Source organism: Leuciscus leuciscus (genome assembly GCF_965113295.1).
Source record: "Leuciscus leuciscus genome assembly, chromosome: 6".
NCBI classification, from domain to species: Eukaryota; Metazoa; Chordata; class Actinopteri; order Cypriniformes; family Leuciscidae; genus Leuciscus; species Leuciscus leuciscus.
The window spans coordinates 26297743-26322490 of record NC_138730.1 but is presented as its reverse complement, the minus strand read 5'-3'; the positions used below and the strand labels follow the sequence as shown (position 1 = coordinate 26322490).

The 24748-nt window shown below is 38.5% G+C and overlaps 1 protein-coding gene across 1 annotated transcript in view; it reads right to left on the bottom strand.

Moving 5' to 3' along the window:
- Positions 1-525: 525 nt before the first annotated feature.
- Positions 526-24748, bottom strand: part of grin3ba (glutamate receptor, ionotropic, N-methyl-D-aspartate 3Ba) — a 53845-nt gene continuing 29622 nt past the window's right edge. Inside the window, exons 3-10 of the mRNA XM_082171989.1 lie at positions 22070-23162; positions 21340-21485; positions 19284-19399; positions 15697-15848; positions 11782-11946; positions 10392-10462; positions 2204-9654; positions 526-799 (exon numbers count right to left, since the gene is read on the bottom strand). Coding sequence (XP_082028115.1) covers positions 9123-9654; positions 10392-10462; positions 11782-11946; positions 15697-15848; positions 19284-19399; positions 21340-21485; positions 22070-23162 — 2275 coding nt within the window. The 3' untranslated portion in view covers positions 526-799; positions 2204-9122. The remainder of the gene's footprint in view (positions 800-2203; positions 9655-10391; positions 10463-11781; positions 11947-15696; positions 15849-19283; positions 19400-21339; positions 21486-22069; positions 23163-24748) is intronic.

Here is a 24748-nt window from a genome sequence, read left to right as displayed (position 1 = left end):
TCATTCACAAGCTCCTATTTTGACTAAACCTAAACAGTTTTTGTCACATTACTGCAAAACAGCACTGAAGACCCCTTGTGGCAGAAGCTTGCCATCACAGCTAGTCTCACCCGGAATCCTTTTGTCACCTTAGATTTCTTCCTTTTGATAAATGTAGAAGTGATGCAATTATATTTAAATTGTTTTCTGGAGGCAACAATTCAGTCAATGTGATTGAGAAACCGAAACAAACATTCCATTATGTGTTCATACATTGCTTCTAACAGCAGAGGAGATAAGTTGTAAAGCGGAAAACAGTAAGGGCCATAATTATGTGACGCTAAATTGTATGCCATTGTGTGAATGTTACACGTTTGAATTAAGAATGCTACTGTAATTTATCTACAATTAACTTTTTATCACTTCACTTCAACGAATCAATCAATCAAAAGTCACAATATTTCATTTAATAGGTCTACATCAAAAGCTCTTTTCTCTTCTTTTATGGTCAGTGAAGCTGCACTGAGAAGTGAAGACAATGTGAAATAGTAGTTTATTTTAATTTATTATTATTGTAAGACTAAATGCAGCTGTTAGTCACATGCAAAAGCATTCACAGCATTCTTTTGTGTGACCTTTATGTCTCTTTTTTGTGACGTTGAATCACTGGGCTATAGCTGATAAGATGACAAGCGCTGTTTCCGCTAGGTTGAGTTGAAGTTGAAGTTGGTGTGTTTTCACTCAGACGTCTGCCAGGTACGCAGAGATCCGTGCACTGTGGGGTTGTCCAGCTAGAACGACACGAAGAGCTGGATGTCATCTGTGTAGCAATAGAAGAAAAATCCCTGTTTCTGGGTGACAGAAGAACCTAGTGCTGATGTGTACATTCAGACGCGTATTCGTAGACAATGTCCTGAGATACTTTAGCAGTTAGCTGATTACAGAGCTTGCAAAGAAGCACTGTTTTCCGACAAGGCCATAGCCTATTAAATGTTACCGAAATCTGTTAGGTCTATCTAACAATAGTATTCGAGAAATTGCAGAAATGTAATAAAGTAATCAAATGCAAAATAAAAACCTGCATAGTCCCCTCTGTATGAAATAGCTAATAAGTGAAGGATTTTCTCTTTGTTGTTTGATAAACATTAAGGACAGCAGCAGCAGGTTATTAGGTTTGCAACATGTGAATTTAATCTAACCCTAACCCTACCAGTCTACTAACACTCTACTAACACTCTAATAATGAGAGTTAGTAGGTAGGCTACAGCTTTACTTATAGTCAACAGTTTGTGTTAAAGGGACCATCAAAATAAAGTGAAAATGAATAGCCATAATACACTGTGACGGTTGCGTCTCGCCAGAAGAGGGCACCCTCAGCTGAATCATCCATCCAACTATTTTTCAAACAGCTTGTCGAATGTGGCTACAGCGTAATAGCATAGGCTACCGGTATAAATTCCTTTTTAATTGATTATTAAATTGTTTAATTAAGGTTTACACATAGTTTCCATGATAGCGTTTGCTTAGTTTGCTAAGTTTCAAGTGATTATTAAACCGTAAGCACAAACTATGCAAAAGCGGCCTAAGCTCTATGTTCTTTGGATATTGTTATGTAGGACTAAGTAGGCTACAAGCTGCACATATATAACAGGTATGGATATATTTTTATGATAAAAAAAAAATAATAAAAAAAAAAACGATTATATAGTCTAGTTAAAGGGCAATTTTAGTGTTGCTAACTGGAAGTTCAGGATGAAAGTGACCAGTGTAATTTAAATGCACAACCTGTGTTTTTAAATTATTTTTTGTTCTGTTTAGGTTTTTAGACATGTTGAATAATTTAAACTGATGTATAAGCTCAGTCCTATTATAGGGTTGTGACCAGATGTTCTCTTTTCACTGACCCACTACAGAGATTGGCAAGTGATAATAGCAGTAAAAATAGATACCACAGTAAAGATCATCAAAACCCAATGCTCATCTCTCTTCAGCTGGACCAAATTTTCATATACTGTATCCAAACTTATAGAAACACAGGGAATTCAACTTAAAGTATGGCAATAATGTGATCACTTTATAATGTAACTGAACATTGGTGTCACTCCAAATTAATTTAAACTCAGTTATGAGGTATACAACACAATTCATGACATTCCATACAGTATTTTCTTCTTTCTTTTTGAACTACCCAAACCTTAAACATTTTATACCTCAAAAGTCTCACCTCTAAAGTCTTGCGGCAGCCATGGATGGAGTGGCTTTACTAGGGCTGAAGATGATAGTAAGTGGACAGTGGTCTCTCAATAAGGTAAAATGGCATCCATAAAGGTAAATATGCAATTTCCTGACTCCAAAAATAATTCCTAGCGCTTCTCGTTCTAACTGTGCATAGTTTTGCTTAGACTTGCTTAAAGTTCGAGGTGCGAACGCTATCGGTCTCTCCTGACCGTCAGACATCACATGGGAAAGCACAGCTCCTACCCCGTAGGGTGAAGCATCTCAAGCTAAGCGAACTGGGAGTCTTTGATCATAGTGGGTGAGTGCACTTGGTGTCAGCAACTGAGCTTTGGCCTCCTGGAAAGATTCCTCGCACTCCAGAGACCAGTTCCATTTAATGTCCTTATGCAACATTGCATTTAATGGATGAAGAATTGTAGCCAGGTTTGGAACAAATCTTGCATAATAATTTACCAGTCCCAGGAACGATCCAAGCTGGCTAACATTAACTGGAGCTGGCGCCTCTGCAATAGCATGCAGCTTGTCTGGGGACTTGTGGAGCCCTGCTGCATCAATCACATGTCCCAGATATTCCAGTGAGCTCTTGAAAAACTCAATTTTTTCTGGTTTCACAAAGGCCAGACTTCTCCAGTCGACTCAGTACCGTCTCCAGATTTGTCAGGTGATGACCATCATCTTTTCCTGTGACCAGGATATCGTCCAGGAAACAATGGACGTATGGTAGCCCCCGAAGTACTTGCTCCATTACTCTTTGGAATATGGATGGTGCCGATGTGATTCCAAAAGGTAATCTATTATACGAAAACATGCCCTTATGATTAGTTATTGTGAGGCATTTGTGGGAGTTCTCATTAACTGGCACTTGCAGGTAAGCGTGTGAGAGAGTTCTAGCTTGCTAAACCGCCGCTCTCCGGCCAGTGAAGCAAATAAGTCCACAATCCATGGTAACAGATAATGTTCAACGCAAAGGGCTGGGTTTACGGTTATTTAGAAATCTCTGAAAATTCGAATGCTTTGTTTGTTCATCTTCACACGCACTTTGATGACACCCTCTAGAAAAATCACTTCGCCCGTGTATGTCTTAAGTACAATACTTGTGTGACGGAATAGAATATGGCTCAATTTAGCTCTGTACATTTCACTTGAAATGAGAGAGACCGCTGCTCCCGTATCCACTTCCACGTCTATCGGCAGGCCTTCAATTTTAGGTTTCACTTTTATCACTGATGATATTGACCTTGTTGATTTTTGCATTTTACTCACTCGTGAAGTATCATCAAGTACTGCTGTCACTTTATGCAGTGTAAACTCAGAATCAGTATCTGAGGTTGTGTCATGATCACTTCTTTCCGCATTAACATCCACCTTATGAATTCGTCTTTTCTTCATCTGCTGTTTTGGGTCCTTTGTCACCCATTTTCTTACTTCTACACATCCGTGAAATGTGACCTGTCCTGCCACAATTGTGACACTATTGTTCCTTTTAGCAACACTCACTTTCTATGTGGTTGGACTTCCCACACCGGTAACATTTCTCTCTGGATGATGCTGATGACAGGGACATTGCATTAACTTGCTGTGAGTTACTCAGGTGCTGTGACTCCCTAGACACAGCTTCCATTGACATCGCTATGTCCACAGCCTTTTGGTACGTGAGAGCCGTTTCTGTCAATAACTTCCTTTGTATCGACTCGCTACTCAAACCGCACACAAATCTGTCCCCAGCGCGTCACTCAAATTATCGCCAAACTCACAGTGCTCCACTAATCTCTTTAACACAGCCACATATTGAGCGATACTTTCACCCTCAGCTTGATATCGTTTGTGAAATCGGAATCTCTCTGCGATCACAATTGGCTTGGGGGTAAAACGTGTTTGCAGTGTGCTCACAATTTCGTCATACTTCATAGTCCCAGGCTTAACTGGCGCAATGAGACTGCGTAAGAGTCCGTACGTTGCTGCCCCCACCACACTGAGAAATACTGAGACTCTTTTCTCCTCACTGATGTCATTAGCCTCCACAAAATGCTCAAATTGTTCTACATACGTGGAGCTTTGTTCCCTCGCATGTCCGATGATTATAATAATAATAATAATTTGTTACATTTATATAGCGCTTTTCTGGGTACTCAAAGCGCTTTACATAGAAGGGGGGAATCTCCTCAACCACCACCAATGTGCAGCATCCACTTGGATGATGCGACGGCAGCCATATTGCGCCAGAACGCCCACTACACACCAGCTTACTGGTGGAGAGGAGACAGAGTGATGAAGCCAATCAGTACATATGGGGATGATTAGGAGGCCATGATGGACAGAGGCCAATGGACTAATTTGGCCAGGATGCTGGGGTTACACCCCTACTCTTTTTCCGAAGGACCTGGGATTTTTAATGACCACAGTGAGTCAGGACCTCGGTTTAACATCTCATCCGAAGGATGATTGCATCCATTCTGTGCACTTTATCTCCAGCTTGATAATGGCAGTGGGAACTTTCGCCAATTTATATTATGTCTGCATCAATATGCTAGTATAATACTGAATATATATATTTTCTTGTAGGAACTGACGCAACACTGTGAGTATAGGGAAAACAACTTGTTCTTCGTTTTATTACTTTTTAGCATCAGCCAAACAACATGCAACCTGGAGCGCTCTCCAGTGGCAACAGGCAAGAATGAATTAACCCCAAAACATCACAAAAACCACATATATTTTAAATTCTATATTTACATTCACAAGTTAAATTATTTAATAATCACACCCACTTGCATACTTAAAGCAACCGTTTTGAAGTGACCTGGCAATGTTTTTCTTATTATTATTAAGAGCGGTATATTGAGATTTGAGCTAGCAACTACAGTGTTTTACAGACAGATTTTTCTCCTGAAAGCATTGGTGTCAGGCTGTGTGAGGTTTGAATCATCGACATATGGCAGCTCTCTCTTTCAGGTCATGTTGTGTAAACTGTAGCACCAGGGTGGCACTACAGCTAAGGGCTAAAGCATGATGCTCATGAGAATGACAAGCAATGATTGCACAGCCAAAATGCTTCTGAATTAAATGTTGTCAAACTTTACTAATTTTGGGTCACTGAGAATGAAGATTATGCTTAAAATTGTTGATTTGCTCTAGTTTTCAAGATATGGTATTGGGTCAGTATATACTTGGGAATGGGAGTGAATAATAATGGGAAGGGTTCTCAATTTAAACCAGAAATAACTCAAATATATATCTGACTGGATCTATGAATAAATCTATGACTGGGTTTGGACAGAATCAGAGTCAGAAAGAGCTTTATTGCCAAGTATGTTTGGTAAGGAATTTGTTTTGGTGACAGAACAAGCTTCCAGTACACGGATAATCAAATTAAAATAAAGATATATGTGAACAGTATATATATTTATATACAAACAGATTATAATAGAATTAACAGGGAATGGAACAAGAAGAGGTAGGGCATTGTCATATAAATATAAGTGATATTGATCTTTGCACAGTGGGGAGAACATTTAACTGTTCATGAGGTAGATTGCCTGGGGGAAGAAACTTTTCTTGTGCCTGGCTGTTCTGGTGCTCGCTGCTCTGTAGCGCCGGTGCCAAAAGATCAATGAAAAGGTGGCTCGGATGTGAGGGATCCAGGGTGATTTTCTGAGCCCTTTTTCTCACTCTGGATGTATACAGTTATTGGAGAGTGGGCAGAGGAGCACCAACAATCCTCTTAGCAGTCTGAACCGTCCTCTGTAGTCTTCTGATGTCTGATTTTGTAGCTGAGCCAAACCAGACAGTTATTGAAGTGCAGAGGACAGACTGAATGATGGCTGTGTAGAACTGCATCAACAGCGCCTGTGGCAAGTTGATCTTCCTCAGCTGGTGAAGGAAGTACAACCTCTGCTGGGCCTTTTTCACAATGGAGTCAATGTGATTGTCCCACTTCAGGTCCTTATAAAGCACAGGGGGCAGGCAGGTGGAACACCGTCTGGGCCTGGTGCTTTCCTTGTCTTCTGTATTCCCCTCTGCTTCGTTGGTCCATCTTTTTATAGTCTTTATTACAGGCTTGGCAGATTAAAATGTCTGCCTGTAAGTCAGGAGAAGATGAACCAGACAGTTATCAGACAGTACTTGCTTTTTAGGCAAAACAATGAATGATGCAATCCTCGTCACATTATATGAATTGCATCATGTGATTCCTAGAAGTCATGGATGATGCAATCATAACAAAGATTACATCACTCTGCTGAACAAATTGCCCTATATCAGATTTAGAACTCATACATCAAGGGTACAAAACTCAATTCCTAGAGGGCTACAGCCCTACCGAGTTTAGTTCCAACTTCCAACCATACCTGTAGTTTTAAATAAGCCTGATGGACTTGATGAGCTGGATCAGGTATTTAATTAGGTTTGAAGCCAGCGGTGGACAAAGCAACTTCCTTACTTGAGTGAAAGTACAGATACTACTGGTCAAATATTACTCTGTTACAAGTAAAAGTTGTAAAGACCAATTTTTACTTATGTACTTTTACTTAAGTACCCGTTTTTAAAAGTACTTAGGCAATGTCAATGTAAATATATAAATATGTAATGTAAATATAATTAATTGAGTACTCAAAAAGTCTCAAAAGAATTGTTTTTAGTAAAGTACAGATTCCACACAATAATTAAACATGTTAGTAATTAACTACTGATTCTGAAGTGTTTTGATTGGTAAAGATGGCTATTCCTCGTTTTGCCTTCTAATATCAGAGTTATTTTTCATTGATTAAAACAAAGAATTTAACCTCAAACAAACTGAGCTCCAATACTGGTAAAGACAGTTACATGTTAACACTATTTTATCAAACACTTAATGCTCAGCCAAGCATGCTCTCTCTCTGTGAAATAAAAACAACTCAATATAACGACGCCATTTCAGTCTCCCAGTGGAAACAGGCTGATCGTCTGACAGTCTTCCTTAGACAGTCCCCTGACAGTCTCCCTCAGACAGTTTGCTCTAAAAACTTACTTTGAAGTTCGCTCTGAAAATGAATGTGAGAACACTATCATCTCGTAATAGTGGAATAATTTGACTGCTACTACCAGGGCTGCGTTTACCGAAAGCGTCATGAGCCTAAGCTGATCGTGGAACAATTGCCACTAATTGTCTCTATGATAAATTTAGGCTTAAGAAGATGCTTTTGGGAAACGCAGCCCAGGCTGTTAATCTAGTTTAACATTGTTTAGTAATCATTGATTTTAAGCAATTGCTATTGAATCAACCAAAGCGACATTCACATATCTCTGGCAGAAATAATAACCACCCAAAATAGTTAGCGCAGACTTTACCACAACGTTGAGGGACTTTCAACAAAACAACTGCTAAAAGTGAAACTTTCACTCATAAATGATTACTTGAAAATGTGTTTATTAATAATAGTAAATGCAATAACTCTTTCAGACTTTATAACATTTAGATTATATATCGGAGGCCAGTAACATTTGATGGTCAAACATCTCAAACAGAATCATACTTTATCACCATTAAAACACACAAGCAAACAATATATTTATTCAAACATTATAAGTGGAAAAAATACACCACAGCAAGACAAGTAGTGGCTTAATCAAAATTGGAAGTTTGGTCCATGGCAGATTATTTTGGCCAAGAACCGCCCACTCAGACAGGAAGTGGCTGCCTGATTGACATGTAAACTGACCAACCACGTTTGTTTTATATGTGCCCTTTAGGGCTTGGATTATCTGAAATGGATAATATCATAATAATATAATAAAAGACAAAAAAATTTATGGGGCTCTGCTCATGGCATGCAGAGGGGAAAAGACCCCAAGACATTATGGCCATGAGTTATTAATTAGTTTGCTTGTTTTAGTTAAATCATAGCTACGTTTTACTAATTCATTTGCCTGTTTTCATGAAATGAGAGAACACATTTTTACAACATGGCCACAATTTAACTAAAAAGAGGGAACTTATTAGTACAAGTGTAGCAACGAATGAACGAAAACTAAATAAAACATCATAATTTGTGGGAACGAATTGTTAATTCATGGCCATACTTCCGTATGTCATATGTGGTGCTCCATAAAATGAAATCGAATAGGTCCACTAATTCTGACCATCGATGTTTTCATCAATGGTGGCATAAAATGTAATTGTAATCTGAATTTCTGTCTGAAGTTCTATCATGGACATAATTCAGAAAACAAAGCTGAATGTAGTTCTGCTCATGGATATATAGTTAACTTGCTACTAATTTGCTCAAGCCAAACCCTGATGTTATTAACCTTGCAAAATTTGTCAAATCCAGGGATTAGTTCTTCCTCATTGTATCAACTCTTAACATTAACAGGTCGGACTGTAAAAAATTAAAATAAAATCTATGTGCCTTTATCAGAACTAGAGATGTTATTGTTGTGTGCAATAAGCATCAGCCGGTCACTGAGCAGACTGTGGGTGGTCCATGGGCCTGCCGTCCGAGGCTGAGACTAGATCCATTGGTGCTTATCCCACTAAATAATCCCATTGAATTATTTACAAAAAGAATCTATTTTCATGCTGGACGTCTGTGGGTGCAAATATTCACCATGGCCAGCAAATATTTAATGTTGCATTAAATGTCTGTTCTCTGTCCAGTTGTCTGGCTTTAAACACACACACACACACGCACGCACGCACGCACGCACACACACACGCAAATGCTTTCTCTCTGAAGCTGGAAGTCAGCCAAACTACAGGATTACAAGCTGAATCTCCATCACAGTGTGCTTCATCCATCACTACAGCACTCCAGCAGTCATTGAGAAAGGAGAAGGGAGAACATTGCACAGCACGACTTCTCAGATGAGAGGATGTCCCTTATCCCCTCATATCCACTGCCTTTGTGAGTGTCCGGACACAGCGTACATCACCTCCCCCTGTTGACGTCTTTGGTCAGGGTGTTGGTGGTGGGATTAGATGCCGAGCTTGTTTGGGATTGATCGAGCCGTTGTCTGACCAGGGTCCGCTGGAGCTCGGCTCGCCTGGCAAGGGCGGCCCTGAGTTGGCCGCGAAACTCCTCGATCCTCCCTTGCAGCTCCCGCAGCTCCTCTTCCCACGGCGTTGACTGTCCCGAGCAGGCCTGGGGTGAGAGCACCAGGCTAAGACTGAGATTAGGTCCGCCATTGGAACACAACTGGGTAGGCGGGCTTCCCACCAACCCCCTCCGGCCCCTTTCTGGCCCAGGGGGTGGAGCTTGGAGCTGGTAGCTGTTGAGAGTCTCCAAGTTAAAGTGGACATGCTTGTTATGTTCTTTGGCCTCTCGACCAGCCTTGACACTCTGATTGTTCCACTTGGTTGTAGAAGTGGAAGGGGAAGTGGAGGAGGTGGAGGGCGGAGGAGAAGAAGTGGAAGGAGGCAGGCGGTGGATATTACAGTTCTCTGACAAGCACAAGGTGGGACTGAGAGGAAAACACAGCGGCAAACAGTTTTACAAGATGCAGGGACACAGCTCATCACAAACAGACCCCACAATCAATCAAAACACGGAGCCTCTTCAATATCCCGTTAATGAAACAGTATCCACTCGCTTTTACTGGAGAGGCCAGTATAGATTTTTGTCCTTTGTTTTCTAATTTCTTTTTTATGGGTATTTTTTTAAACATAAATAACACTAATTGCACACATTAGTTCAAAGCTCAAAGGCAATACTATTTTCTTAAACACAATATGCAAATGATAATGTACAGTCAACTGGTCATTACTGCAAAATAAAATGTGATTAGGTAACCTATTATGACTGCCTAACTGTACATTATTCAACTTATTAAATGGCTACTTACCAAATAAATAAATATATAAATGGTCATGAAACATTGATTTGAATACAATTATTTTATAATGTAATTAGAAAAAGTCCATTGAATGATCTGAGAGACATAAAACTAGCAAAGCTACATATGCTGGAAATTGGTTGCCTGGAGCAATGAACAATTATACAGTTAAGTGGTCATTATACAAAAATATTTGACCTCTAACTAGCCAATTAGAATTAGCCCATTCCAGAATTCCAACGAGCCATATAATAAATTGCTGTAATTTCACAAGTTCTGGTGTAAATTTCAATGAGGAGAATTACTACATTTAATTGCGCTTTTAAGAAAGTGTGGTAATTTGTTACGCAATAATCATAACTTACCATCTGTCACTGCTCTCAACCTCTGATTTCCTCTCATCATCACAACCCATATTTAATGCACGATGGATTTTCTGTATAAATAACAAAAAGGCCACTGAACAATACTCAATTAAGTATACAGACCCTTTCCCAAAAATTTGAATATCATGAAAAGTTTATTTATTTCCATAATTCCATTCAAAACGTTAAACTTCCATAGATTATAGATTCAGGGCCCACAACTTAAACAATTTCAAGTATTTAGTTGTTTATTTGTACATAATTTGGGCTTCCTGCTCATAAAACCCATGAAAACAGGATTTCAAAAAATTTGAATATTACATGAAATCACACAGTAATTACACAGTGATACCATGGTCATTGAACCAGGTTTTGGTTCTTTTGGCAGTGTGGGCAGGTGCAAATCCTGCTGGAAAATGAAGTCAGCATCTCCATAAAGTTTGTCTGCTGAAGGAAGCATGAAGTGCTCTGAAAATGTCCTGGTAGACGGCTGCGTTGAGTGGACAGCACAGTGGACCAACACCAGCCGATGACATGGCTCCCCAAACCAACACAGACTGTGGAAACTTCACACTGGACTTCAAGCATCTTGGATTGTGTGCCTCTCCATTCTTCCTCCAGACTCTGGGACCTTGGTTTCCAAATGAGATGCAAAATTTGCTCTCATCAGAAAAGAGGACTTTGGTCCACTGTGTTTTATTAAATCCAGAGTCAACGCAGCCGTCTACCAGGACATTTTCAGAGCACTTCATGCTTCCTTCATTTTCCAGCAGGATTTGCACCTGCCCACACTGCCAAAAGAACCAAAACCTGGTTCAATGACCATGGTATTACTGTGTAATTACTGTGTGATTTCATGTAATATTCAAATTTTTTGAAATTCCGTTTTCGTGGGTTTTATGAGCTGGAAGCCCAAATTATGTACAAATAAACAACTAAATACTTGAAATCGTTGAAGTTGTGGGCCCTGAATCTATAATCTATGGAAGTTTAACGTTTTGAATGGAATTATGGAAATAAATCAACTTTTCCATGATATTCTAATTTTATTTGGAAAGGGTCTGTACAGTATACTGTATATAATCAAATACAATATGCCTACTACATAGGCTACAGACTTGTGCTTTCAGCTTCCTAACACTAGAGGGAGCAGATGCCCTGTTTTTATTAAAGGAACATGCCTTGTAACTTGGATAAGAGCATTTATATATATATATATATATATATATATACACAGTATCAAAGTTATTTTTTAGTAATTCATAAATTATGTGTAAGTAAAGGCACTACTTTTGGTGCATTCAAGTCCTCCTGGGAAGTTCGTATTCAGCAAGGTTTTTAAACTCTACATGTAGAAAATGAGTTGTAGCATATGGTGGCACACACTCACCTGACTGGTGTGGAGCCAGTATTTGAATCTCTGCTGGCGACGGAGGTGAGGCAGAATGAATCTGAAGAAAGTGTGTTCCCCCAGCAGAGTGAGTAAAGCACCTGCAACCCCCACACACAACAGCACAAAGAGCCCCGAGAAATGCTGGATACCCATCTGCAGAGTCTGCGCACACATACACAACAAGAAATAAAAACACACAAGCACAGAAGAAAGGATCACAGTATATTGCAGTTCTGGTAATGACTGCACATTTCCCCCAGAGCTTTTATTATTTTTTGAAAATAAAATCCACAAGTAACATCAGCAAAAAGAATAGCAGAAAGTCCACCTGCAATCAAGGGATTCTGTAAAACTAGTGATTTTATATGTATATGTAGTTTCTGCTGAAATTCATTTTCTTTTTTTTTGCGAGTAAAAAATTCATATGTAATTCATACGGTATGAATCACCAATATTTAATTAACTTACCATAATTTACCAGTGCTCTTTTTTTAATTAAATGTGAATCCTATCGGTTTGCTCTCTACGGGTATATTATATACCTCCCTGTTCCTGTCCCATCATTATTTTCCCCCTCGGGTGTTGGAAGCCCCAACATACACAAAGGAATCCATCATTCCCCTGCAATGGCTTTGATCAGGATGGAGGAGTCCTGCTGACTAGAGAACTAATCACAATTTTATAAAATATTGTCGTTATAATTGAAATTAAAGTCATGCGGATTTGGTGTAGATTAAAAGGGGAAAATATTCCACTTCCTGTCCCTCATATGTGTGGAGCATGCATGCAAAATGAGACACTCATTGGTCATCTAACATTGCACACACAGAGAGACTGCAGTCCCATGTTTAGTTCATCACAGTCCTGCCACCTCTGTTGTGAGTGTGTTCATTCTCTGCACATAACAAGATTGGCTCCAGCCCTTTATCATGATGTCAGTTCCCAAGAGAGTGTTACAGAATGGGATAGTGGCTAAATGCACAGCATACATGCATACGTGCCAGTGCCACTGACCAGATGAAGTGCTCACTGCACTTCATGTTGGCTGCTCTGATTTCATTAAAATAATGCGGTAACGGTATACAACAAGATTCTATTTTATCTTTTAAGATGTTGCCATCCTCTGCTGTGCATCTTCTCTAAGACTGTTGTGGCTAGTGCTCTCTTCTTTGGTGTGGTGTGCTGGGGGGTGGGCGCACACACATCTGATAGGAACAGACTAAAATAAACTGATTAAAAAGGCAAGCTCCATCATTGGCATCACACAGGGCTGGGTTGAGCAAGTGGAGGAGGTGAGGATGTTGAGAAAAATAAACAATATCATGAACAATGATATGCACCCACTACATGCCTTAGAGGTGTTTCGGCAGAGCACATTCAGTGGCAGGGTGATTCCACCAAAATGTTAAACTGAAGTCATTCCTGCCTGCTGCTATTAGGCTCTTTAATGTGCAATAACTAATAACTGATTCTGATGTCTGATTTATATTTATTTATTTATTTTTATATTTTATTTACCTATGTCCAAAGTATTGTGTATTTATTATGTATTTGTTTGTGTATTTGTTTTTAGTATTATCATTAGGATATAGTATGTTTTAGTTAATATGTTATAGGGTATAGTATGTTTTAGTGAAAGTTTTGTTTTATGAATGTTGTTAAGTAGATAGATTGATGATGTCTGTGTGTGAGGACTGAATGTGGGTGCTACTATTGTAACAAATCTAATTTCTATTTATCTATCTATCTATCTATCTATCTATCTATCTATCTATCTATCTATCTATCTATCTATCTATCTGTCTATCTGTCTGTCTCTATCTTTTAAGATTAGTTATGGATTTAAATGTTAATACTCAAAAGAGTTCTAATAACAGAAATAATACATTTTAAAAGAATATATTTACGTGTGAACAATGTAAAACGAAAATGTATAATTGTCTAAATTTATATTAAATGCTATTAGATCAACTTTAGAGTATTTTTTACCCACTTAAGTAGGACTCGAGTACATCTTTATATGTAATTTCATTATTACTTCTATTGTCTGGTTAAAGTGTACTGCTGAACATAGCGACAAGCATTTATGGTAAACTAAAATATACTTTAACTTAATTTCTATTGAAACGTCATGTATGTAAATATATTTGTAATTACAAACTGTAATGATGAATCTGTAATTTAGTACATTTAAAATATATTAGCCTTAAATGTAATATTGGATAGCACGCTACAAATAAAATTATAATCAAGTAGCCTCTATTCTACTCTACTGCTATAGTACAGTATTAGTCAACACATCAAAATATTGTACTTTAAAACATGACAAAAGATTATTACAACATAATGATTTAAAATATACTTTAAAGTAAAATGAATTTGACATTATTAGGAAGTGCACTTCTTAAAGATGAGACTACAACACTTTCATGACTATGTTTCTTAAGCAAACTTAAATGGTCTTTTATTTATTAATATATTATTATAGTAATATTATTACTAATATATTAGTATATCTATTTTTTAAAGATATACACTTCAATTGCACATTCAATACAATTAAGTGCACTTATTTTTCACAAGGGGATAACTAATCCATTAACTCTTTCCCTGCCATTGATGGAATTTTCCATAATTTATGAAACAATTCTTCCCCACCATGGTGTATAATGAGATTTTCTCAGTTTTTTGTTCAAAGTGTTGCTTTTTATTTTATTTTATTTTTTTTACCCACATTCAAGTGTTGATAAATAAAGAATGCATGAATAAAATTTTTTCTTTTTTTTCTTTTTAAAGCAGAGGCTCTTTTCTTTCTATTGATATATTACATCTTCAGATATTTATACAACAAAATATTCTGGGGGCCATGTAAATTTAATGAAAATTATCAAAAATGCTGGCGGTGGCTGGCAAATTATTTTTTTATGCTTTAATGCTTTAAAAAAAAAGAATTATACCGATAATCCTGCTAATATTAAAAAGTAACAATACTCCCACATAAAGCTTTGAAGTTACTCTTTTAGACAAAAATATTTATTTGTGTTTGGCTTTATACACTGTTGGCCCAAATACAGAAGTAGTGTTTCAAATATGAACAACAAATATTATTTAGGTACAAATACTGGCATTTTTTTAATTCATAATTTAATTATTCATTTATTTTGAGAACATGCCAGATGCAGCACTTAATGTTGGATTGTTGCTTTAAATTCCCCATCGCTTTCATCCCCGCATCTTCGTATCTGGCATTACGTTGAGGAAATAAAATGCTGCTTTTTGCATTTGAAACTGCTTCTATAAAACGCTCTAGAATAAACATTCAAAGAGGACGACTGATTGCGAGGACCCCACAGTCGATCCTTTACGCTTGTTTGCAGAATTTATTGCACAGCAAAGTAGTGGTTTTACAACATTGTGTCTGTGGCGACAGGACAGCTTGGCTCCAGTGCAAGAGAGAGGGAGAGCGTGAGATGAGTTCCAGCTGGCACAGGGGCCGAAAACAAATGTCATTGCTTGTGCTCATGAAGTTCCCCATTCATAACCACAGCTAGGTAATGAAGCCAGACTGTACAAGACAATGTCTTACAGGAGTGCTACAACTCCTGGGAGGTTATTGACTGAGACTCCATTGATGGAGTGCGCTGGCTTCTGCTACTCAGAGCCTCAGGTGTGTGGGGCGGTACGGCTGACGTGGAGCCCTTGGGAATGAAAATGGATTGTGGTGGCCCGGCGTCGCTCTGACAGAACGGCTATAAAACTGCAGGAGACAGTAATTCCAAACAAAAGGATTTTTCAAGAGCCTGTCGAATTCATAGAGGAACTTGGTCAAGGGCAGAAGGGCTTGAAACAAGAACAGACACGCACACATATACTGTACCGCACACTCTCAGCCTTTCTTTTTTGATGGCTCACCTCTGTCACAGCAAAAACCCTCTTCCCACAGGGAACCACTTTATACCACTTGTCGTGCAGCATGTCCATGTAACCGTCAGACTTGTAGCGGCTGACGTATTCAGACACGTTTCGGGTGAGAGGGGAGTTCTGGGGTAGCCCAATCCCGTAACCTGAGAGGACAAAGAATATCAAAACAACAATTTACACATACAGCTCAGCTCAGCTTAGCAGGATTTTGTTAAAGAGAACACATTCACATTCTAGAGTGAACTGATACCTCTATTACTCATTGTCAGAGAGGCTTGAGAAGGAACAATCATGATATTTTAGTCATCACATAAAAATAAGTGTACTTCTTTAAAGCATGACATGAAAGTATACTATAAGTAAGCTTACTGTAAGTGGCCTTTTATTTCATTAATATGTTTTTTAAGTATACATTTAAGTTTTTTAAGTACATGGAGCAGCTAAATCTTGAACTTTCGGGGAAACACCTGTTTTTTTTTTTAAGCCAAACAGAGGAGAGTCTGCTGGCAAAAAGAGAATGCGACAGAGCTCGTAATAAAACGAGAATCAATATTGGCTTGACTTTTCGGAGAAGGCGAGAACTGAGGGATTTGAAATGTTGTAAAGTGATGCAGAGATGGCGTTTATTACTCAAAGGTGAGTAAGGTATTTTGCCATATGCAGCTCTCTAACAGAGTTCATTGTAAAACATTTTATATTGTGTCTTTCATTATGGTTGTTGTAGCGCTGTGCTGGAATTTATTTTCAAGGAAGTACTGTATCTATTAATGGGTATAGCTACAGTAACGTCTTCAGGTAGTCAGCTTAAGATCCTTTCTATCTAAACTGGTTATATCTCTCAAGCCTAGTAGTGAATGTTTTCTGAGCAGTAGGATAACCATATTCATCCGCACAGTCATGTAAAGCCAAAGCACAGCCAAAACAATGTTCTTCCGCAAAATGCATGCAGTTTTGTTTTTAGAGGACCAAAAGTTACATTGTGTACCTTTAAGTGCACAAATTGTTTACAAGGCGATGCGTAATGCATTAAATAACATTAACAAAGTGAACCTTATTGTAAAACATTAATTTCTTGATCCTATTAATATTAAAAAAGTGACAAGGTACTCTTGAAGGTACTCTTTAGACAAACATGTTTTGATAATCTAGACAAATAAATAACTTTATACATACAGCACAGCCAGTCCAATGATCATTGTGGGGTTTTGTTAAAGAGACCATCCACATTCTAGTGTGAATTGATAATTCTATTATTGATATGTCAGAAAACCTTGAGAAGGAACAATCATGAATCTTTGGCAACCCGTGCCAATGTACCATCTGTCATTGCGGCGTCTCTGCAGCCAGGCAGCCGGAGAGATACGAGCGCAACTCTGACATCCACAAATTTCATCAAAGCCCTCACCTCACCGGCAACCCACACATCACTCCTGGCAACTTGCAAGCAATCCCCCCCCAATCTCCTTTCAGCACGTGGCACTACATCCCTTGAATTCTGATAAACGTCTGTCCTCTCCTACTGTGTTTCACTGCTGTATTTTGTTACTCAGCCCTCTACAACCAATAAATGTGTGCTGTTGAACTCTTTGAAGAGGGGGCACCGGCGGGCTGCTGGAATATTCTTAATGGAGTGGATCCAGGCAGTCATAAAGTGTGCAGTGCACAAACTAATACAATAAGGGATTTTCCACTAGTGTTAAAAGGACATGGTCCACTCTGAAGAGACGGTTCTACTGAAGGGTGTTCATTCAATTTGAGCAAAGCCTGTGTATTGAACTGATGCCTGTAGGGGACCTCAAAAGTACCATCATTCAGTACCAAATAATGACAAGAATTGGAAACCAAATGAAATAAAACTATATGAAGAAAAAAAAAATCTATAAATATAATTATATACAGACAGAGAGACATACAGATAATTAAATGTTAGATTTTACAGATGTTAAAATAAATATTTTAAAATACAGAAATTCAATTTAAACTAATTACAAATTATATATAATTGTATCTGTCTATATCCATATATACAATTTATATTAATATTAAAGACAGACAGACAGATAGACATAGATAGACAGACATAGACAAACAGATAGATAGATAGATAGATGGACAGACAGAGAGACAAACAGACAGACAGACAGACAGACAGACATATAGATAGATAGATAGATAGATAGACAGACAGACAGATGATAGACAGAGAGACAGACAGACATAGATAGATAGATAGATAGACAGACAGACAGATGATAGACAGAGAGACAGACAGACATAGATAGATAGATAGATAGATAGATAGACAGACAGACAGACATAGGATATATAGAGAGACAGACAGACAGACAGACAGAGATAGATAGATAGATAGATAGATAGATAGATAGATAGATAGATAGATAGATAGATAGATAGATAGATAGATAAATAGATAGATAGAGAGATAGATAGATGGACAGACAGACAGACAGACAGACAGACAGAGATAGATAGATAGATAGATAGATAGATAGATAGATAGATAGATAGATAGATAGACAGACAGACAGACAGACAAACAGACAGACAGACAGAGATAGACAGACAGACAGACAGTAGATAGATAGATAGATAGATAGATAGATAGATAGATAGATAGATAGATAGATAGATAGATAGATAGATAGATAGATAGATAGATAGACAGACAAACAGACAGACAGACAGAGATAGATAGATAGATAGATAGATAGATAGATAGATAGACAGACAGACAGACAGACAGACAGACAGACAGACAGAGATACAGAGATAGATAGATAGATAGATAGATAGATAGATAGATAGATAGATAGATAGATAGATAGATAGACAGACAGACAGACAGACAGACAGACAGACAGACAGAGATACAGAGATAGATAGATAGATAGATAGATAGATAGACAGACAGACAGACAGACAGACAGACAGTGGAATTTCACAATTCACAAAGATGCAGCAAAAACTAATTTGCAATTGAACACTCTTCTTTATTGTGACAACCTTGGATACCTGACTCCAGTCTTTCACCTACATGGTTTGATTATGCACCACACTGTTTACAGGGTTTACAGACCCTGACGGAGCTGTCCATTTCGGGCCAGAAGACGTGATAGTGATGGTTTAGTCTTGATCATCCATCTAATAAAAAGCTGACTTTGAGGCGTGAGGAAAGCTTTTGGCAGATAGCAGCGAAAATTCCTATGCATGCAGCAGGAGATAACTTCCGGATGAGAGGTGCGGACATGCCTGGGTGACTGCCATGAAACCCATCTACACCCTGTAATAGCTTTCGCTTATGAAATGACATGTGTCAAACTTGACTTGCTTCAATTTGGAGGGTAATTACAACAGCCTTGAGGTGAATTCATGGATGGGTCTTAATGTGGGATGGAATTCTAATGTATCTGTAAAAAGTGTTAGAAACACCTTGTGCCTTTTTAAAGAAGAACTTCACAGGCTTTTGTATTGCAAGCTAATATAATTCAATGTGACATGGCCAAAGGTGCTAGCCTTCTCAATGACAGCAATTTGCTCAGTGGCACAATAGTCCTTACCTTCAATAGCAAATGGTTTTCCTACAGTCAGGAGTTTGCAGTCTGCATCTATTGACACCTCATAGTCCAGCAAAGCCTTATCCATGATGAAGGCATCTAGCTGAGGGGGATCTGTCCTTCAACATACAGAGGAGGATAGTCAGAGCCAAACAAAACACACCGCCAGCCAAACTTATGCAAATTAATTACTGTTGACTTTAAATGACTTTAAAAGTTGATTACAACAAGCCCGGACCAAACCCTGTAGCTATAAACTGCTTAAATCTTCAGGATTTAGTTAGATTTACTGAGTAGAAAGTGCTATTTTGCATACTGTGTGTGTATATTTTTTCAAACAATTTTTGAGTAGTACATTGCAAAAGATTTTCTCCACAAAGAGGTTTATAGTGGAACTTATCAATATGGGTGGCGAAATAAATACAAGCTGCTTTCACTAATAACACTGCCTAATAAAGCCAACTGCTTAACAAAGCCAATTACAAAAACCCAGCATGGATTACATTACATCACCCTAAAATGAAAGAATATATGAAGACCTCTGATGCAAAAGCCTCTAAAAGCCACCGCTGTCAAAAATGAGATAATAATATTGAGTGAATGCTCTCCGCCCATAGTATACGTTCATCAAATACTTTCACTTCAAACTCACTAAATCCCAGCCTCAGCCCATTCAGAAATGCCGGTACTTGGGTAGAAACCTATACATAGGAGCCTCAGCCTGATAAAAATGTTCATATTAAACAAATCTTTAGACGGACTTAGAGGCTTTTGCATCCAAAGTCTTCATATATATATTATAATAACTCCACAATCTGTCTCATGTAGCTATAGTCAAAGACATTTTTTGCATTTTAGATACGTCAGGGAATTCAAGTATGGTGAACTCTGACCTGAGGATGTGGATATTTCCATTTTTTTAATGCAGTATTTGTTATTTATTATTTATTAAAAACAAAAGCCCTGAAAAGTGTGATGTAATTTATGGTTTGCTGTTTATGTCTTAAGAAATGCTGAATTGTCAATGAATAGTGTGAGGCAATGCTTGCATATCAGCTGACCTCCATTTTACCTCAAGTGCGACAGAAAATAAAGTGCAGGAAAATTTTGCAGGATCAAACTAAGACTCTTACACAACGTCTTTTAAAGAAAAGAAAAAATCTATCCGGATGCTTGTCCTAAAAAAGGATGGCTCCCAACTATGGCAGCGATCTCAACTCTAAAATGCTGACCATGTAAGGTGTCTCCTGTGAATCGAACAGAAGGATTTCTGACATGGAAGAAAACTGGCATCAATCATAAAGACAGAAAGTACAAAGTAAATGCTGCACTATGTGGGAGCCTGAATCTGAGGATGAATCGCTGTGTGCGTGTGTTTGTGCACGCCTGTAAGCATACGCTCGTCTCTGAAGAGAACCTTTAGCCTCATTCAGCAAGTTTGGATTTGACTTGAGAGTGACTGCCTCTCTTCTCTCCTTGGAGTCTGTTCTTTCAAGGATGAATGGAAAGCGAGAAAACAGACAGAAAGCCTGGAGAGCTGACACTTGTTGCTATCAACTCCGTCGGTTTAAATCAAGTGAGCTGGATGGTGTGCATAATTCCTCATGAAAAAGAAATGATTTTAACTCTGCGTCATACAAAGCAGACCCACAGGAGTGTCAAGAGCTTTTGAGGTTGTAAGTACTGACATGTTGCCCTCTTATTGCAGTGTCTCCATCAGCACTGTGCCATTTCTGAGCTCAACTCCCTTCAGGCTTTTTCCAAGATGCCCATCTCCTTTGAAAGCCTTATTTGTTTTGCTCAACACCACTTGATTGTATTGCCTTAACAGAATATAAATGTGTCTATGTGAGTGCGAGTCTTTATCATGATAGCTTTCTAAATACACTTTATTGCAAGTGTTTTTCATTCAAGGCTGCACAGAAATTCAGCTTGATTATTTCACAACCACTCTCTTGTTTTCTCTTACTGTTACCTTTTCATTGGACTTTCCACCACTGGTATGCCCAAGTTATGTTATGCTATGTTTTGTCTCTTCTCTCCTGGTTCAAACACTTACTTGAGTGTAGATACTCCATCCGGAGTGGTGGGCTTGTTGAAGCGCCTCATGTACTCGTACATCTCAGGAAAGCTCTTTTTCACATAGTCCTCAGCACTGCTTTCTCGAACTGTGCCGAAGCGAAACCCCAGAGACGGGTGATGGAGCTTGAAAAAAGCAATGTGAACTGACTGAGTGAAAAAGGGTTGAAAACATAATCCCATCATTTCCAAAAATAGTACTAAAATGCACCGTGGTATTACTATAGTTTTTTCGACATGTGCATGTACAATTGTAAAAAAAACTGTTTTTCAATTGACATTCACCATATTATGTTAAAAGTATCAAGATCTCTAATTTTAAGGGATACACATTAAGACATACTACAGCACAGTTTTAGTCAATCAACAAAAGATATGTGTGTACTGTTCAAATGTTCTGTTAATCAAAACATCTTCATGGTTTCATCAACAACGTTAAGCAGAACAACTGTTTTCAACATCGATAATAATAAGAAATGCTTCTTGCACATAAAATCTGCATATTATAATGATTTCTGAAGGATCATGTGACTATGAAGACTGGAGTAATGATGTTGAAAATTCAGCTTTGCCATCAAAGGAATAAATTATTTTGTTAAATATTTTAAAATAGAAAACAATGATTAAAAATTATAGTAATATTTCACAATATTACATCAAATATGTTTGTATATTTCTTTAGTAATTCAAGATGAAATGCAGTGTTTTACCTTGACATCATGAATCCCTGACACCTCCTCAAAGGTCTTCTCCCCCACCATGACAGCTGCTAGGTTGGCCGTGTAACTGGACAGAACCAGCAGGCAAAATATGGCCCAAAGATTCATGAGGAAGCGGCCCGTCCAGCACTTTGGAGTTTTACTGGCAACGGTCCGGCCGAACAGAATGGCGTAGCAGAGGTTCAGGGCAGACGAGTAAGAGAAGACCCTAATGCGGTTGCGTCCATGCGGGGTCATGCCAAACGGACTGTTCCACTCATATAGGGTGATGAAAAGAGCTGTGATGTGCAGTGCCACAAAGATACCCACCCACATGGACCAGTGAAGCGGCCACATGAAAGCACCGATGGGTGCAGCTGTGTCCTTGCTGCGCACCAGGATCCCTAGACTGGTGGAGAAGAAGGGGCTGGTGAAGTCTATCACTCGGCTTCGAGCTGAGTTGATGCTAAAGCTGGCGAAGGCCATGTCAGCCACGCCACTGAGCAGGTCGCCCACCAGACCAGTCCATCTACCCCCTTTCCACGCCCCGTACTTCCCATCGCCTACGATGTAGAGGTCAAACTCGAAGTGCATGTCCTCGGCTAACTTCTCTAGCAGATCAATGCAGTATCCATAGCAGCATTTCCGCATGTCAGTTGGCAGTGAACTGCTGTTGGTTTGCTCCAGCTCTCTGAACAGCTGGTTGAGGACTTCAGAGCTGTTGGTTTGAGGGTCAAGGCACAGCTGACCTGCTGGACATTGGCCCTCCTCGTCCACCTCCCGTGTGAACACAAACGGGTGCTCGACCAAGGTCACGACCCGCAATCTGCTCCCTGCCACTGGGAGTCCTGCCTGCCAGCGTCCGCCGAGCCTAATCCCTGGGCCGCCCTCCCGGTGGTGCTGGCTCATGCCTGGCCACAAGCTCTGTTCCTCTAATTCCAGACGGCCCGACTGCCAGCTTGCCACGGTCACCCAACTTGGCTGGCCCAGAGGGTCCCGCTGTAGGCTCCATATGTGAAAGCGCTGGGAGGTAAGGACCCTGGAGAGTGAGCGCTGTACTCGCACCGGGCCTGTCAGCCCCATGAACGAAGTGTTCGACAAGAACCTGAGCACAGCAGGGACACGAGAATTGTGAGGGGAATATATATGCATCCAGCAAAAGCAAAGACAGTGATGAGATGGCAGAGCAATTTTTTTTGCTGAATCTCTAGCTAACCGAATCCTACACAAGAGCCAAAGGAGCTAACTAGTGAAAACTGGTAAAATGAATAAATATACAGTACAGAAGTGATACTACATAAGAAATAAAGAAGATTTTTTTATAGTTATTTTATGTCTTTTTATATAATGGCATTGATTGATATTAATTGATTTAAGTACCAGCTTTGTTGACTGCATTACAGTTTTATGTTACATTTTAAGAGATTTTAACCTTTGATAATTAACCCTATAAAGCCTACTGTATCGTATTTAAAGAGCAAAAATACCTCTAAATTATGAACAATCAAAACTTTGATGAAAAACCCATTGTACACAATCTACTACATGCCTTCTGTCATCTGATTGTTTACTTGTGTACTTTTTTAATAAGTAAAACACATTTTAGTATGTAAAAAAAAAAAAAAGGCAGCTTCAGGTTGTGGATGATGTGTCTTTTTGCAGTGAAATCTTTACTGATTTTTATAAAGTAGATATAAGAATAATTATTGTTAGTAATATTTCAAGATTAATACTTACTGTACTGAAGCAACTTAAGTTTACTTGAATATTCATACATCTTTTTACATTTACATTTATTCATTTAGCTGACGCTTTTTATCCAAAGCGACTTACAATTGCTATATATGTCAGAGGTCGCACGCCTCTGGAGCAACTAGGGGTTAAGTGTCTTGCTCAGGGACACATTGGTGTCTCACAGTGGATTCGAACCCGGGTCTCTCACACCAAAGGCATGTGTCTTATCCACTGCGCCACTACCACCCCAATCTTTTTTTATTTAGAAAAATTGTGTTAAAATGTATCAAATAATACATCAGGATTTTGAACAACATATATTTGTACATATCTCAATCATCATTACATTGCATTGCATTATATGTTTTTGCCCCCACAATAAAAACTACAGAGCTTTGATCATAAAACTGCATTTAAATATCATCTTACTAAGACATATTATTGTGAGATATACTGTAGAGTGACAAATGATGTTTATATGTATTTTATGTAAGTAGCCTGATATATTTTAATAAATATCTCATTGATTTATACAATCTATCAAAATTTTATCTTACTTTTTGGCCATATAAATATCAGCAAATGCACCAAATTGGATTATTTTTTTCCTCCTCAAGCATGAGCTCCATATTCTCCTATGTGCAATAAAACATGATAGCCAACAAAAAGCACATTTGCAAACTTTTTTTACATTTTTTGTAGTATTCAATAAACTGATCCATTTAAATAAAAAAAAGATTTTTCTAACTATTATTTCATACTGTATGTCCATATTTACAGGGTTTAGGTCCACTATAAGTAAAATATTATCAGTGTTCCAAACTCATCGCCTTTTACAAAATTCTCCATTTTGAAAACACAAGACCACCTAAGTGTTTAAATGTCAGCCTTGTGTGAAAATGCCATTTGCTCAGTCGATCGCGTGTTTGAAACAGCAGTGTGAGCTGCACAGGAACT